Source organism: Myotis nattereri (assembly GCF_964212035.1).
Source record: "Myotis nattereri genome assembly, chromosome: 11".
Classification (NCBI taxonomy): Eukaryota; Metazoa; Chordata; class Mammalia; order Chiroptera; family Vespertilionidae; genus Myotis; species Myotis nattereri.
Window position 1 is genome coordinate 78,210,011 of NC_138086.1, and position 18,192 is coordinate 78,228,202.

The 18,192-nt window shown below is 45.7% G+C and overlaps 1 protein-coding gene across 2 annotated transcripts in view; it reads right to left on the reverse strand.

Moving 5' to 3' along the window:
* The window catches only part of AOAH (acyloxyacyl hydrolase), a 102,209-nt gene that overhangs the window by 77,178 nt on the left and 6,839 nt on the right, over positions 1–18,192 (reverse strand). For both annotated transcript variants that reach the window (XM_081102180.1, XM_081102181.1), the window contains exons 2-4: positions 11,521–11,616; positions 3,410–3,476; positions 1,459–1,558 (exon numbers count right to left, since the gene is read on the reverse strand). In XM_081102180.1, the coding sequence (XP_080958306.1) occupies positions 1,459–1,558; positions 3,410–3,476; positions 11,521–11,616 (263 nt within the window). The remainder of the gene's footprint in view (positions 1–1,458; positions 1,559–3,409; positions 3,477–11,520; positions 11,617–18,192) is intronic.

The window sequence follows — 18,192 nt, forward strand, 5'->3', positions numbered from 1 at the left end:
TTTGACTGGGAGGGTCATGAGGAAGGCTTTGGGCAGGCAGAGGGTGATTTCCACCTATGATTTTACCCACCTTTCCTAGCAGGTAACTCTACCTACTAGGGCACACCTGTTGTGTAGGTGTAGTTTGTGTGCCATGAAGACGAGATTTCGAGTATAAACAGCATAGAGTATAAAAATACATTTTTTAAAAAGTTGAACATTTTGTGACTGTGTATAGCTGTGGGTGTGATGTATACACAACACGATGTTCTTTAAGGAAATCACAGACACCATGCCACTTGTCTTGGTGCATACATGTTTCCAATGTTATCAAAACGCAAGCATTGCCATCAGTCCTCACATGCTACTTAAACACACGAAAAGTTGTGTTTGTTTTTTTTTTTAATTAAAATGAACTATCTCTTCTAGAAACCAATGGAGCCCACAGTTACTAGGGTGGAATTAGGGGACACTGAACGGGCACTGTAGTCAATGACCAAGGAAGCATGACATGCATACACACACACCCCAGGCATCTGTATCTCTTTCTTCATTACTTACAATTGTCAGTCAGCAAAATCATGTTCATTGGTTAGGCCCCAGGGTGATAAATAGACTTCATTCCAGGAATAAAAAGGGCATTATAAATAGAACAGCAGCCTGCTGGGTTGTATATGGAAAAGCTACAATTCTGGGAAAGGAGGCATAGAATTTTATTTTGTCTTTTATTTTTACAGGAAGCTTCTGAAAGTCACTAGTGTGAGGCCTAACTGGATTTAATATCATACTGTCACTCAGAGTCTGGGAAGGGCATTGTGTCAACACTGCAGCCTTCCGCGGCCTGCATTCTAATTACAGACTATCCAGCCTCATGTAATACACACAGGGTATTGCAAACAACTATCTCTGAATAATAATGATATTGATAATAATTATAGTAGCCACCATTTTTATTAACACTTTTTAAAAAATGTGGTAGGCGTTGTGCTAAGCATTTTAAATGTCTTAGCTCACCTACTTCCCATAATTAATCTTGAAGGAAGGATTTGGGGTATTTCATTACACCCATTTGATGGGGGAGAACAATAAAGGTCAGACTGGGGTGACCAATGGCCCACATTTCCCCAGCTGTGGGAATTGCATTGCTTGTACCAGAAAAGACTTGGGCAAATTGGGGTGAATTGGTCACCTTCTAAAAGTGACTTGCTTGATATTTAAGCAAGTACATATCAAGAGAGGGATTTAAACCTCTTCTGTCCTCAGCTGGTCTGATTTTCTACCAACTGCCAGCCCCGCATAATAGCTCAACAGGGAAGACATTTTTTTGGAACTTGAGAATATTCTTTCACACGTAATTGAAAATGTCATCTTGCCTCTTTCTGTCCCCAGATTGCGGAGTGAGTACAGCTGAGCTTGCCTTTACACATCCAAAGGGCATGTCACTGCCACCTGACATCTGAGTGAAAGCCACTCACTCACCTTGGGAAGTGGGTAGAGATGACACAGTGCCTGGCCCGGGCCCTGGTGACAGAACTCTAGTGTGTGACACACAACATCAGCATTCATATCAGCACTGAGCCTGCAGGGAGATGGGCCAAACAAAGACGATTAAGATCTCTCAGGCATTAGAAAGCAGAATCGATTTCAAAGAAAGCAAAATCCCCAGAATGGATTCTATGGGCCTCCACGCAGGGCAGTGTGGCCTGGAGTCCGTCCTGGGTGTGCTGGCTCACAGCGATTTCCTGCCCCCTCCCCGCTGCTCTCACCTCAATTTAGAATGAGGTCCTGGGGGCGGAGAGGGGGTGCAAGCAACCCTGAGCTATGTGACAGCTTCACCAGAGCATGATATTCTTTTAGGCAGAAGCCACAAATAAAATTGGGAAAGGAAAGATGGACAGGGGGTGTAATTTGATGGAAACACTATTTCAAAGTTTCCTAGGGATTATAGCAAAAAAAAAAAAAATCATTTATGATATAGCCTTAAACTCCTAAAATTACTTTCTTAGACATAATCCAAATCATCGCTTCCCTTTAATGTAAATATTTCTTTACTTTATGGAAGAAAATACAGTCAGGTTGACTTTTCCCCCTGGGGATGGGGTAAGAATTGTATTCTTCAAATATTTTGGTTTATGTCTAGGTTTGAAGGGACTAAAACAAACCTTCCATAGCCATTTTCTACCTCTTCTTACCAAGAAGAATGAGCACCATGTGCTGCTTCAAATGAAGGGACAGGAAAGCATGGACTTTGAGTAACTTTTCCAAGTAAATTATTCATTCAAGCCCAACCCAAACCACACTACACCAAAGCCACAAAAACAAAGAAACCAGAAACAGCTTGGTACTATCCAAAGGCTAATCTTGGAAGGACAGTTATAGATTCTAGAAGATAGTTGTTTTTTTCCCGGTACCCATATTAGTTGCTTGCTGATGGGAGTTTCTCCTCTCATGGTGCGCTCCTCTGACAGCTCATTTTAATCAACGAGCTGCAGTTCTGGGGTGAGGTGGGCCCTGACACTGACAACCTCATGATTTAGTTTTACCTGAATTTCAGGTTCCGATATTAAATGTGGTTCCTAACCCAGAAGGCATCATGCCTCTTCATTATTTCACACCAGTCAATTCTCAGAGATTAATGGACTATTATCCAGCAATTACATGCCCTACCCACAGGCAAGTCACAGGATGTTGTTAGGAAGTGGGACGCCTGAGTGTTCAGGTTTATTCCCCCAAGAACTTGGGTGATGCAGGGAGGGCTCCTTCTAAGAGCAGCCAATCCCAGCCAGTGACCTCAGGCTGGGTCCTCCTAGGCCTGGTCTTGACCTCCATGTGACACAGGTGTCATAGCAAACCTGATCCTGGTCTTCCGTTTGTCTTACCTCCCTTCCTGGTATCTATTTATACTTCCCACTAAATCATGACATTTTGTATTCCAAACCTAGGAGCTCTCAGAGATCAGGAGAGGCCTCAACTACTAAATTTTTTAGAAGAAAAATGAAAAATGGGGTTTCTAACAGGTATGACACCCAAGGGGGAATCATTTATTGCATCGTCTTCTTCAAAGTGCCCCCCTGCCATACATGGAGAATTAGTCATCTCATGACCTTGAATCATCTCAAAACCGTTTCCTCCCCTTCCCACCACCTACTGGGAGTGACCCTCTGTTGGTGGCTTGCTGGGCCTATTCTTTCTTAACACCTGTGTGTACTTGTGGTTGTGGGAGATGGGGACTTACATAGCCCCCACCTGCAGTACCTGGAACAGGGTCTGTCTGTCTCTCTCCGACCTTTGTGCCCATCTGGCTTGCCCACTCACTATTGGAAAGAATGGGAACACTGCAGCTCCAGGCCTTGCTCAGTAGCGGCTCCTCCCAGTGTTTCCGCTCCCCTCTGTCCAGAGAGAAATGGGGTCAACATGCCGGTGTACTCACAGTTTTATGATATCTGGTCCAAACGTGCGAACCATTAGGTAGCAGGTGGCTTTTAAGAACAGTTTTTCTAAGAAAAACAAAGAGGGGAAAGGGAATATTTATTATGATGATGAATATAACACACGAGTTGATAATGATCATCTTTCCTAGGAACTAAGCTGAGTGATTAACTCATCATTAATGCAAATCATTAATTGTAAGGGTTGGTGGAATGTTACAGTTAATGTAGCCATTAAAATATCATTTCCCTCTCAGGTTCACGGGCATGCCATGTGCTTACTGTACACGCTAAAGAGCACTTGCTTATTTTTAGAATGCAGTTAAATTCTGAGCTTTTATTTTATTTTTATAGCAGTGAACATCTGAATGGGGGTGATCCCGTTTGCTGAAGTTGAAAGAAACAGGGCTCGTTTTAAAGTACATAATCTGAAACACTGCTTTGTTAAAAATATTCTTCCTTTTTAGGTTTGGGGAAAAAAGACCTTGCCTTGGCTATTTAGTTTTTGCAGCTGGTATTTCCGAGATAAAAGGAGACCAACTGTCAGAGGTGTCCCTGCCCTGCCACCTACACCAGAGAACACACACACACACACACACACACACACACACACACACACCTAGGCAGTCTTCTCTCCCGCCTCCTCCCCTGTTCTGAGAGCACAGGAGTGCTTTGTGGGTTGATCTGCCTGCACGGTGAGATGTGTTAACCCCCTGCCCTGTTCTCCAGTTTGTGGGCTCTTGTGGATCCTGGAAATCCCATGGAGGCCCTCGGCATAGTCAGGGCCAGATGGGCTGTCCTGGGAAGGACGGGAACCCTCCCGGAGGAGAACTGATCTGGTCATGCTCATCTCAGCTGGGCTGCCCTTGGTTGGCGGGTAGGAGAGTGAAAACACACCATCAATTCAGGGAGCTTTCTCTGGTTCTCCATTTTTACTCAGCGGTAAATAACGTCAACATTGCATGTTAAATTAGATACAGTCATAGGACTTTTTCTTTTTTACAATAAGGTATAAGACTTCAAACACACTAGTGTGCTTTTTAAAACATATATTTTTATTGATTTCAGAGAGAGGGAGAGAGGGATAGAAACATCCACGCTGAGAGAGAATCATCGGTTGGCTGCCTCCCGCAGGCCCCACACCGGGGATCGAGTTCACAACCCAGGCATGTGCTCTGACCAGGAATCAGACCCTGACTTCCTGGTTATGGGTTGATGCTCAACCACTGAGCCCCATTGGCCAGGCCACAGTGTGCTTTTGAGGTAGGAACTTGAAACTTCCCCACATTACTTTTAACCTTACAGAAATAAAAATAATAAAAAATGATGAGGGAATACTATGAACATCTGCCTGACAGCATAATAGATCACTTAGATGAAATGGAAAAACTCCTAGAAAGACCAACTGCCCAAATGGAGTCAAGAATAAACAGACAATCTGCGTAGACATATAACAGGAGATTGAATTAGTTATCTAGAGTTTCCATAAATAAGCCAGGACCAGATGGCTTCACTGGTGAATTGTACCAACTCTTTTAAAAAAGCATCTGAATAGACATTTCTCCAAAGAAGATATGCAAATGGCCAAGAAGCACATGAAAAGATGCTCAACATCCGTAGCTATTAAGAAAATGCAACTCAAAACCACAAGGAGATACCACTTCACGCCCACGTGGTGATGCTATAATAAGAATGACAACTAATAACATGCATGGAGGATGTGGAGAGACCAAACCCTCATACACTGCTGGGAGGGGCAGAGGATGGAAAATGGGGCAGCCACTTTGGTAAACAGTCCGGAAGTGCCTCAAATGACTCAACATAGGGTTACCATAGGGCCCAACAATTCTAGGTATATCGTCAAGAGAATTAAAAGGTGCACACACCCACATAAAAACATGTACAGGGACAATCAGAGCAGCATGATTCAAAATAGCCAAGAAGTGGAAACAAGTCAACCCAAATATCCATTAACTAATGATTGAATGGACGAAATGGGCACAGTCCAGACAATGGAATAAGCATTTATTACTCAGCATACAGAGCAATGACGTTCTGACACGCACTACACAGATGACCACGAAAACCTCATGCTGAATGCAGGAAGCAATTCAAAAGACCCTGTATGGTACTAGTATAATTCCTTTTATATTTCAGTCTCCGACTGCACCATGGTGAAGGAAAGCCCAGAATAGGCAAATTCAGAGATAGAAAGTAGGTTAGTGGCTGCTCAGGGAGTAGAAAGGTTGCAAGTTTGGGGGGTATAGAGAAGGGGAGCAGGTCCCTTGAGGGTCCAATGAAAATATTCTAAAGTGGACTGTGCTGATGGAAGCTCTGTTCTGTGAATAAAACCATCGAATTATACGCTTTAAGGGGGCAAAGTGTCAAGTATGTGACTCTCAGTACAACTGCTTAAAAAGGACATATGTGCCTGGCCAGTGTGGCTCAGTGGTTGAGTCTCAACCCAGGAACCAAGAGGTCACGGTTCGATTCCGGGTCAGGGCACATGGCTGATTGCGGGCTCAATCCCCAGTAGGGGGTGTGCAGGAGGCAGCTGACTGATGCTTCTCTCTCATCATCGATGTTTCTATCCCTCTCCCCACCCTTCCTCTCTGAAACCAGTAAAAACATATTTTTAAAAAACAACATATGCTCTTCCCAGGTGCTCCTCCCTGGGGCGCTGCAGTGAAGGGCGACCAGAAGCTCTGCCCATCAGACCTCAGGCCCCAGTCGGCACCCGCTCAGGCTCCTGCCCTCGCGGGGCTGCAGTCTCCCTGTCTGCAGGGGCGAGGGGGGGGGCGGGGGGTGCAGTCCCCCTGTCTGCAGGGGGGGGGTGCAGTCTCCCTGTCTGCAGGGGGGGGGGTGCAGTCTCCCTGTCTGCAGGGGCGGGGGCGGGGTGCAGTCTCAGTGTGCGCCATGCTGAGAGTTGGGAGCTTTATGTGACAGTCAGAATCCCCGGGAAAGCACACCGAAAGCACATTTCAGGTGTTGCTAATGGGGAGAGAGCTTGGCCAAGAGCAGACTGATTTAAAACTGACATTAGGCTGTTCTTTGATAAACTTGCAGGACTGCCTGGGAGGCAGAGAAAATTCGCTTTCTTTCTGGTGAAACTAGAAATGTGTGCGCGCGTGTGTATGTGTGCGCACGTGTATGTGTGTGTATGAGAGTGTGCGTGTGTATGAGTGTGTATATGTGTGTGTGTAAGTGTGCATGTGTGTGAGTGTGCATGTGTGTATGTGCGTGTGTATGAGTTTGTACGTGTGAGAGTACGTGTATGTGTGTGAGTGTGCATGTGTGGGTATGTGTGTGAGTGTGTGTGTGAGAGTGTAAGTGTGCGTGCATGTTAGTGTGAGTGTGTGTGTTCTTTCATTCACAGGTGTGGGAATATAAAGGAAGGTTTCTAAGAGGTTGTGAATGTCTGATAATAGGAGGGTGGATAAATAAGATCGAGGCCATTGATATGGAGAACTATAGGGAGATTAGGAGGCGTGACCTAGCGCTGTGCGTCTTAGTGTGCGCAGCTCTCAGGCATCCTGTGGAAAAGAGAAGCTGCAGAGCAGTGCGCACAGTGGGCACTGATGTAAACTTAAAGCCCCCACGAGGGAGGATTCTGGAAAGATGATGGTTGAGGCAGCAGATTTGGAATTTCCTTGAATCTCGAACAATTTCTCTCTCTCTCTGACATAAAACAACTCAAACCAAGATTGGTGATATTCAGGGCACCATCTTGGCTCCTTCTGACTCATAATGGGAAATTTCAGAGGCTGTTGCGGTACGATGAGAGGGGAGAGAGAGAGAGAGAGAGAGAGAGAGAGAGAGAGCGAGAGCGAGAGAGAGAGAGAGAGAGAGAGAGAGAGAAAGAAAGAAACTGGATAGGAAAACCAAAAACCATAGACAATAGTTACAACAAAACTAGGTATCCCCAAGTACCCTGACATACAATTAGACAAGGTAAAACCATACAGAGCCACATGCCTTGTGGGTTAGCAACGTCTATGTGGGAGAAAGTAGAGGGAAGCAATGGGATGTCAGATAAACCCAAGAACAGGAGAATCCCCGAATAACCCAGAGGTGTGGGCTGGGAAGCGTGGTGGGCCTGGGAGGGCTGTGCCCGCTGCAGCCCAGGTGCACGCAGAGGCTCCAGGCAGGAAGCACTGAAGAGCGGGAGGGGTCGGGCACCTACAGTCAAGAACCTGACCCAGCGGAGCCCTCTAGGACAGAAGCACAGTGAGGAGGAGCTGCTGGGCCTGGAGCCAGCACTGAGCAGGACAGAAGCCATGTAAAGAGAAAACCAGAAAAAAGTAGGCAGGGGAACAGAGTCAGGAAATCTCAGAAAGCAAGGTGTCTCCCCTCTCACCCGCTCCCCGCCCCGCTACACACACACACACACACACACACACACACGCACGCACACGCACGCACACACACACAGAAACAGCGGAAGCAAGAGTTCTGTGCATTTAGAAAAGCTACCCCAAACCATTTCTTTTTCTAAGAGTTTTGGAAAACCAATTTCATATAAAAATGAGCAACAGAAATGCATCTAGGTCAACACCCATACAAAGTTATTATAAGAAAAAAAAGAATAAGGAACAGAACCAAATCCCCACAGATAGCAAAAGCATGCCAGAAAGTCATTCCGAAAAGGGATTAAAACATAATATTCCAAAATGAGCTAAGAAGCATTAATAAAATGATATAGACATGAAAGAACAACAGAAATGAGAATTAGAAAAACTCAGACATGGAAAAAAGAATTCAGGGAGGAGTACAAGATTATAAAATAAATGAAGTCTGAACTAGAATGATCAGAAGAAGGGAAGGCAATGCTGATGTCTTAGGAGAAATGGAAAGGTGAAAGGGAGGAAAAATGTGATATAAAACAAATGAAGAGATAAAAAGTATTTAAGAGATAGGCAGAATATTGAAGGTAGGCAAAGAAGATTCAAAATAGGGATAATAGGAATCCCTGAAGAAAAAAAAACAAAACAAAATAAGGCAACTGAACAAATACAACTTTCCTGAGATTATAAGAAATGTATCTGAAACCCCCGACTGCGAGAGCACCTGCATGCCTCAAAACATCAATGCACAGCAGCTAACACCACGACATATTCTGGTCAGAAGGCTGGATTGTATAGAAGAAAGAAAAATAATCCTTTGAACTTCTAGGCAAAAATAGACGTATAAGAAAGAGAAAATTAGATTATCATTATGCCTTTTAATAACATATTTAAGATACTAATGGGAAAAAAATTGTGTGCCAATGATTTTTATTTCCAGAAGATAAAGGGCACAGACAGCTTGTTATCAAACATGCAAGAGATTCAAGGAATATTTCCCATGAGCCCTTCCTGAGGCATGAGCTCGAGGCCACAACTCAACTAGACAGACATCCTCAGAAGGGCTGATGGTGACCATCCATCACAGAGCGGCTGATGACACTAATAAGAAATGAGGGTGAAAGGGAATGGGTATTGGATGGAATGGCTATATGCTCAGATAACACAGTGTGATGATTAAATAAGAAATGGGAAAAGCATGGGCAGAAAACAATTTTAACTGCTCTCAATGATTATAAAACATATTAATGGTAGTCGTATGAGGATTGATATTCTGAGGCTGTTCTGTGTGCAGTGAGGGATAGGTAAGTGAATAATTATGGACTATTTTAATTCTATCAATCCCTTTGACCTTGAGAATTAGGACTCAGAGTGCGGGAAGAAGCAGGTTACAGCTATGTAGAGCACAGATTGAGAAAAATTTTCTGTAGTCCTGAATTTGAATTCCAAGTGTCAGTATGAAGGCAACAGAAATATGTAAATTATTTTAAAGTACATATTTTATCTATGTATATTTCTATCAGTGTCTACCGAAGAGAAGAATGATTAACTCAATAGCAATGAGCATTTCTAGGCCACAGATTGTGGTCTTAAAATATTATTTTCCACCTAAAGAAACCAGGGCTTCTAAGGGAAATGACTGATGTCAAGCCTGTGGCTGGCAATGTACAGGGCAGGGCTGGGACACCTGTCATACCAGCTAGTGAGGTGACCTAGGCCCATGTCACAGGCCTCAGGAGCCAACTAAAGAGGGTCCCATTGTTCAAAGTTGGGACAATTTGGGCTCCAAAAGGATAATAAGTGAAAGAGACTCAAACTCATCAGATATGCATAAATTCATGAGTTTATAATGACATTTTAAAGAAAGTCAATTGACCGCTTTGGGATGATACTAAAAAGGCAGCGAATTGTTTGAAAACTGGCAAATAAAGCAAAACAGTTAAGTATTTATCCTCCTTCCCTGGCATGAATGGTATCATTAGGGACTCTGGGCAACATGCCTTTAAAATATTTCTGAAGAGGAGGGAAATTGTCTCTAATAAACTTCAGTTACTAAATGACATGTATAAATGAGAGATTAAAATAGCACCATTTTGCAACCCCCTATGAACTAAAAGGTCTGGTCATTGAGCGTCAACAGCTGCTAACATCCCAAAAAGCAAAAAGAGAAAACCACGTCTGCTGGCCTCCCGATGAAAGAACACACACTTATAGTCTCGCCCAAGAAATCACACTGGAGTCTGATCAAGTGTCTGGACACAGCTGCCAATTTTCAGGAAATACAGAGCACAGAGGGACGCACTCAATTATACTGCAGGGGTGCAATCAGCAACATCCAGACTATGGGAAACTCTTCAAGGCATATTCCACAGCTAAATTATAAGGAAAAGGGAGGGATGAGAAGGAAGCTAGTAGATTAAAATAGACTTGAAAGACACAACACAAATTTTAAAACTGGTCAAGACGACAGTATCTGGGAATGCCCACTTGGGTGATAACACTATAAAGCAATGCAAGGAAATGATTACAGTAAAATTCTTTTAGGGAGAAGGAGGGATTTATGATGGCATGGGTTATGTGGATGGGGATTCCAGAGTGGCTATCTATCTGCTCCTTCTTGACCTCAGCTATGTGTGCAAGTATACATTTATTTTGTGTAATTTTCTATATTTGGTTTACCAAGAAAAAGTTAAAAAAATCACCCATAGAACAATACTATTCATTGGGTATAGATTCATACAAAAGAATGTGAAAGCATACGGCTTGACAAGAACAAGACCCGTTAAGTTCATGTGTATGGCTCCCTCCAGAGAGGTAGGCAGATAGAATTGGTGGCTGGGGAGACCAAAGGGTGTTTCAAGGTTATCCCAATTCAACAGAAGAAAGACCTGATGTATGTCAACATCTTAGCCATGGCCAATCTGGGACATGGCAAACACTTGTGTTTGTATAGTATCCTCTCCCAGTCTTTAGTTTTGAATTTTGAAAGTTGAGCTTGTGAATGCATATTGTGACTGCAAGCAAGAAAGTCTCTGGAAACACTTTGGTGCAATTGGCACCGCATGCTGCATAAATCAAGGATATAATCACCTTCAGTCCAACTACTTTTACTTAGGGAAAATAATGTAGGCATCCATGATGAATTAGTTCCTTAACATTAAATGAATGAAAACTTGACTGTCAAGGAAGTTTATACATTGTGACTATTCACCTAACAGTATCTTTAAGAGATAAAAGAATATTTTCTTTCTGCTGAGATTGAAAAACAAATATGTGACTTGATTAAACCACCAATCAGCTCCTTCTTTTGCAGGATGCATAAGGGATTTTATTGGGATCCAGTTCAAATGGATGGAATGTTCCCAGGATACTTTCCCCTTTGTGGCTTTGAGATCAGTTGTCTTCTCAGCCTAATGCTTCATGTTGGGTCTGCGCATGCATCCGGGTATGTGTATGTGGTCAAATGAACAAACATTATTGAGAACTGTTCATTATTTTGACCATGATTGACCACCATTATTCTGCCACGATGGGAAAAGAATGTCAGAGGATAAAACTTCCTGGAGTGATTTTCTTGTGTTTGTTTTCATTTCCATGAGCCCCATAAGAATATCAATAGACAGAAGTAACACAATCAGCTTCTCCTCTGCAGGCATGTGTAGGGTATAAATTCATTAAAGATGGCCCATGACGACCCATGATGAACCATGATGACCCACGAGTAAGAAAAAAGAGGGGGCCCTCAGCCGCAGGCCCGTTTCCATATTTACCCGGCAGGTAGCTGCACAGTCTCTCCATGGAGGCCTGGACCGTGGAGTTGTGGACTTGAGCCAGTTGTTTGATCACAGACACCACCAGCACACAGCCTGTAGGAGAGAAGACCATGTCAGCAAGGCCGCACAGAGCCTGTGCCGGGGAGTCCAGGGAAGGAAGGGGGAATGTGTATGTCGTCAAGAACACCAGCTCTTTCCAGAGCAGAGAACTCCTGTTTGCCATTCACCTTCGACAACCTACCAGGGGCAGAATTCACTGTGACTTGAAGTGAAACGTGATGTGTGGTAAGAAGATGGTGGGTTTGGGGTTAGACAGACTGGTTGTCAGCCAGCTTTGCCGTTTGTAACCCACGTGACCTTGGGGGAGCCAATGAATCTTGCTTTTTTTCCCTGTTTCTTTTGGTCACATGGGAGGAAGGTGTCATTGAAAGGAGATCGTGCCAGGGTTGAGTCTTGCACCTAAATCTTGGCTTACCATCCAGCCTAAGCTTTGGTTTCCTCACTGCAAAGTAGGTCATAACACGTTTCCCAATGGGGCTGCTGTGAAGATTAAATGAGATGACTGTGGGGGAGCACAGGAGACTTGGTTGGAAAGTTTGTAAGAAGGAAAATTCTGAAAAAAGGGTTGGGCTAAAGGCGGCCTGCCCTGGTTATCGGAATTCTGACTTAGGGGAGTTTGGCCGAAGGCGGCTGCCCCTAACTGTTCCTTGACCTTTCCAAACAAGTCTGTGCACGTGCAGACCCTGGGGCATTTACTGGAATCTTTATGATCGAGGCTGTCTGATTCCTTTGGCCAGGCAGTCCCTTAGCCCTCTCTTTCACAGCAAACGTGTCAGAGTAATCATTCATCCGTTGCTCAGGGTCTGCTGGTCAGCCCCGGCAGATAACAGTGCAACAGAACGTGCCTTTAAAATAATAACACTATTGTAAAATATTATTTCACCTCACAGCTACAAGCACATGGCTTGAAGGCGTGTGCTCATATAATGTGTCAGAAGGAACCTTGGATTAAGATACTATAGAAATCTGAGAGTATCATGGTAAGTGAAATAAGCCAGTGAGAGAAAGACAAGTATCACATGATCTCACTCATCTGTGGAACCTAATGAACAAAATACACTGGTGAACAAAATAGATCCAGAGACATAGAAACATAGTACAGACAGGTGGATCTCAGAGGGAAGGCGAGGGAGGGTAGGAAGAGATCAACCAAAGAACTTGTGTGCATATATGCATAACCCATGGACATAGACAATAGTGTGGTGAAGGCCTGGGGTGGGGGGCAGGGGTGGGCTGGAAGAGGTCAATGGGAGCTAAAAGGGGACATATGTAATACTTTCAACAGCAAAGATTAAAAAAAAGGACAGAAATATATGCCTTTGGCTACCTTGATGTATGATAAATGTAAAGTCCCAGAATTGTGAGACTGAAACTCCTAGAAGGTTCCTTGCTCTCCTGAACTGCTGGGGAGGGGCCTAGGGAAGAGGTAGGAGGGTCCAAGGTCAGTAGGTCTGTGCAAGGAGACTGCTAGGCCTCCCTGAGATGGGAGGGACGGCCCTTATTAGCAGAGCTGTTTCCAAGGAGACAAAAGAAAGCTTCCTTCCACCCGAGATGGAGTTCCAGATCTGGCTCAGCAGCAAGCTCACTGCTACCCTCTGCTCCAGGAGCTGGGCCCACATTCACCTGCAAGGCATCAGTAGAGCCCAGTTTCCACAGGACTCCTTGCAGGAAGGTGGCGGGGAACAGGCATGAAGAGCACTATTGGGCAATGCTCCACAGAAAGAAGTGAGACCTGTAAGATGAGGGCTTGCCAGCAGAGACACCGCAGCACCGGACGCGGCGCTGGCATCCACTGCTCTGTGCCCTCAGGTGAAGCTGGGCAGAGCTGGGCGTAGCAGATCCAAGGTAGTGTGATCTTGAGAGCCACAGCCTCACTCCCCAGAGAGCAACTCCTTGCAGGGGCCTTTCTCCACGCCAACTATCAAGGTCGAGTAGATGTGCTTTAACCTAGTCCATGCACCGAGGGCTATATCACCTTGCAATGAACTTAGTAGCTGATACGTATTAGCCCTTTATGGTCAAGAAGCACTTTCCTATATATTTTATTTTACTTTAAAAATACATTTTTAAAAAGATAGATGCCATGCAATCTCATTTTAGAAAATTTAAAAAATATATAAAACAGCATAAAAAAGATGACCGTCACTCAAATCACCCAGAGATAAACCAATTTCACTTTTATTTTAAATGCATAAAATATGTTTAATTGATGCTCATATTTTCACCACGTATAATACGCTTTTACAGCCTGACCTGTCTCTGCCCTGCCAGTTAAGTTAGGTGGAGCTAAATGAATTTTAACAGCAGTTGAAAATCAATTACAAATAATTATGTTGCAATGTGATAAGAGTTGGCAGTGGGGTACAGCTGAAAAAGGGGGAGGGTTTGAAATAAGAAAAACGAACTTGGGTTCCAATCCTGGCTCTGTCACTTACAAATGGAGCGACTGTGAACGCGTTACTACCCTGGAATTCAGGTGTAAGCGCTGAGTTAGGCCGTACCCACCGTGATGGGGGCTCCGGTCTTCCTCTCGCTCTGAGTGCCTGACGGAGGGCCTGCTTTACAGCCAGGGGACTAGAGATGTTTGCTGACTTGATGTGGCTAATGGGAGATGCGGCCACCTGAGCGACATTGCCCTTGGCGGTTGCTGGGGGTCGCCACGGGGTGGGGGGGCTCACGGTGCACCTGCCATTGTGCCTGGCTCAGTCATCTCATGGGCGCACCTGCTGTTGCTCTGGCTCAGGCATCTCCCCGGCGCGTTGTTTATCTTTGTTCTGGTCTCATTACAGGATGTGGCTCCCCCGCTCATCTGGTGTGAAACAGCCAGTGCCCTGCCTGAGTCAAACAGCAGATTCTACAGCAAACATCCCGGCGTGCGGCTCAGGACCGAAGAAGAACGCGGTGGGGGCGGGTGGAGATCTTGCACAGCCACTGCCTCATACGGCGTCTCATCACAGAGCTGCGAGCTGGGCACCAGAGATGGGACTTTCAGAAAATCTAAGGCAGAGCAAGTGGGGGGAGGGCATCCCAGGAGAGAAACAAGGCAGGTGGCCCGCAAGAGCATGGCCTCTTTCTCCGTATTTTCCACAATTAGTGGGAGTGTTCTCTCTCTTTGGTACCTAAAGTCACAATGCCTTACAATGGGTGGACTTGATGAGTTCAGCGGAGCAGGAGTATTGGATGAAGGGGAGCATCAGGGGACTCCTCTTGGCATCTTCCTCCAGGAGGCTCCATAATCGGGAGTCCCAGTGATCACTAACCTTGCACACCATTCCCTTCCCCTAATGGGCATGGACTGCTCAGGACCAACTGTACTTTGTACTTAAAGATTTAGGCTTTTCTTATACTCAGAAGGATCACTCCAAGGGCTCATTTTTATATATATATATATAGTTTTTAGAGAGAGTGGAAGGGAGAGGAAGAGAGAGAAACATTAATTGGCTGCCTCCTGCACGCCCCCTACTGGGGATTGAGCCTGCAACCAGGCATGTGCCCTGACCAGGAATCCAGCCGTGACTTCTTGGAGCATGGGACCACACTCAACCACTGAGCCATGCCACCAGGGGCCACCAAGGGTTCCCAGGACTCCCCTGACTCCTTGTCACTACAGGCTAAAGTTGGAAATCATGAGATCAATAAAAAGGAGCCCAGAGAAGAAAAGTCGGTGTCTCTGAAGATCGGTGGATCCTGGCACCATCGTCACTCTGCCTAGCGAAGAGCGTGATGATCACGGGTGCCCGGGAGGAAGGCAGGCAATGGGGCTTGAAATATGTGAGCGCCCAGGTCGGGCCCGGCTTTGATATGAGTTCTGCTCCCTGCACGGTTCCGCCCGTTTCCTGTGGGCTCAGCTCCCCTTCCCAGCGGATTGTTCATTTAGGGTCTACAGTGAGGCATGTCCCGAATCCCTTAGCGGCAAGAACGGAGAAATTGGCTTTGCTATTGCCTCTAATAAGAGGTTGCACTGCCCTGACAAGTTAAAGAATGTTTTCCTTTGGAGAGAGGCATGGGCAGAGTGATTGCTCCATTACAGACTATTCTCCGGCTGCTAATAAAAGGTCTGGCTCTGCTAACTCGAATTTGTCCTAGCGGCTGTTCATTAAGGGAGCGATGACAGCGGGTGAGCGCTATGCATTGGCTCCGTGGTCACCGGCTGCAATCGCAGGATGGGAAGGCCCTTCTCACCTGGCACCTGAAAATAATGAGTCTGATGGAAACCGACACGCCGGGTATTGTAGGAGCAGCAGCGAAGGGGCCTGAATAGAAACACCTGCCACAGAGATCTGCTTCCGGGCGCAGTGCAGGGAGACTGCAGCAGACTGCACCGCATCATCCTTTAGACGTGAAAGGGAACTCTTGGAACACTAATTATTCTCATATCTGCGCTGGCTGGAGAGGCAGCCGACTGCAGAGAGCGGCCTGCTAGAGTCCCCGTTTGTCTGAAGGCCACACTTCACGGAAAAGCCTTGAAAGCACCTGGCAGTTGTAAGAGCCTGGCTCCCTGTGACTGCACTTCCTCGTTCCCCCGAGGAAGAGCATGAGTGATTCATTACATGGTTAGAGTGGACTTTACAGCTTCCAAAGTGGACTGCATACATTAGCATCTCATTCAAGCTCCGCCAAGATGGAGGCACCACTGCTCCACGAGGTTAGGTGCGTGGGAGCAGGGGCTGGAACCCAGTGGGTATTGAGTGAGTCCCTTCCAGGTGCCAGCGCTGTGCTGGGCTCTGAGCTCAGGCTGAACACACACTGGTATGGTTCCTGCCCTCTTTCAGGTTATGTTGAGGGAAAAGGGATCATACGTAAGCAAACACAATTATAGATAATTTTAGGTTCTCTGAAGAGAAGGAGCAGGGTGGAGTAACAGAGGGGAGTGATGAAGAGGTGGTCGAACCTTCTTAGGTAGAGCCGATAGAGAACGCTTCTTGGAAGAATACATAAAAAAGTGGCTAATGTAATGGAAAGGAGAAAGCAGAGTGGGAACTGGGCTGTCCTTGTAGGCAGGGAGCGTTGGTACCCACTTCAAAGTAATGAACCTGGTGCCAGAACCACTGGTGGGAGATGAGGTGCGGGGCTAGGTGGAGGTCAGGACGTGGGCGTCAGAGACGGCAAAAGAGGTAGGGATTTATCCTGAGAACAATGGGAAGTCAAGGATGGTTTGGTGGAGGGGCTGCTAGATCTGATCTGTGCCTTTGGAATCTCATGCTGGCTATCATGGAGGAAAGAGCTTAGGGGTGGGGGTGGGGCAGAGGTGGGAGCAGAGAGATGAATTAGGAGACTATTTTGGTCCTGGAGAAAGATGGTGGGTTGGCTAGAGCAATGTGTGGCGGTAGGGACAGAGGAAAATGGACAGACTTGGGATGGACTGTGGAGGTTGGCCTGATAGGATTTATCCATGAGTTGATGGGAAGACGTGTGAAGACAAGTGACAATCAGAATGACTTCTTTGCTTCTGCTTTGGGCCCTGGGAGGTGTAGTGGAGCCACACCATGCCCGGATTTGGGTTCCTGCATCCCTGTTGGGCCAACATGAGTTTGTCAAGGGTGTCCCCTCCCCAATTCCTTCACAAGCACCTGAATTCTGTTCGCCTCAGATTTCCCTGGTTGGATGGGAACAGGGGATATGATTTTATATTTAGTAATTTTAATCAACAACCGTCATCCCAGGCCTTTCTCATGTTGGTGAGAAGAAAAAAGGAAATAAGAACGCAAGGTATGAAAATCATCACCGAGAGTGACCCAACTGCCTGCCTCGCCCCCTGAGATGTTGGTTACTGCACCAGAGACGGCAGCACACAGCCCAGCGTGAACACTGCACCTCCGTCCTTCCTTCTGGGCGCAGAGTAGGTGCCTAACAATTGCTAGTTTCTATCTCACCTGCTGAGTCCATCATGGGGCAAAGGTATGTTCTCCATAAACCCTTTAAAATAGAAGCTCATGAACTTATCTTTAAAAAAACACTGTAATATCAACAATGTTTTAGCTTTCCTATGGTTGCTTTTATTTATTTATTTATTTTTTTGAATTGCAGGTATTTAGTGTTTTCACTACATTTGGGAAGATTAGGCTCTGTGGCCTTTCATAACCACCCCCTGAAATATCATTTTTATGAGAAAATGCTCACTGGGTTCCAAACTGCTAACTTTCCCAAGAATACTGGCAATGATGGTGGCACCATATTAGATGGTTGCTGGTGAGAACAGGGCTGAGGGCATGCCAAGGAGAGCAGGGCCCAAGCCAGGGCAGGGAGAGATCATGCACAGGCTGTGCTGAGAGGTACAGGATGGTTGGCTTGGCTGGTTTAGAAATACATTAAACATTAATAATAAAGAAACAAGGGTGAGGACACCAGGAGCCATTCCATCCTGTTACGCATTCAACACCTACTTATGAGCACCTACTATGTGCCCAGAAGCTTGAGGAGACAAAGGCGAATAGGAGAAGTCACAGACCAGGAGGAAAGACTGATGACTAGAAGAGCCATCTGGTCATTGCAACCTATAAGTGCTGGGGTCAGGGACCTATGAGAGCTGTGGGATCACAGAGGAGGAAGGACCTTCACTCTGCCCTGGGAAACAGTGATGGTCTCCTGGCGGAGCTGAGCGGTAAAGAA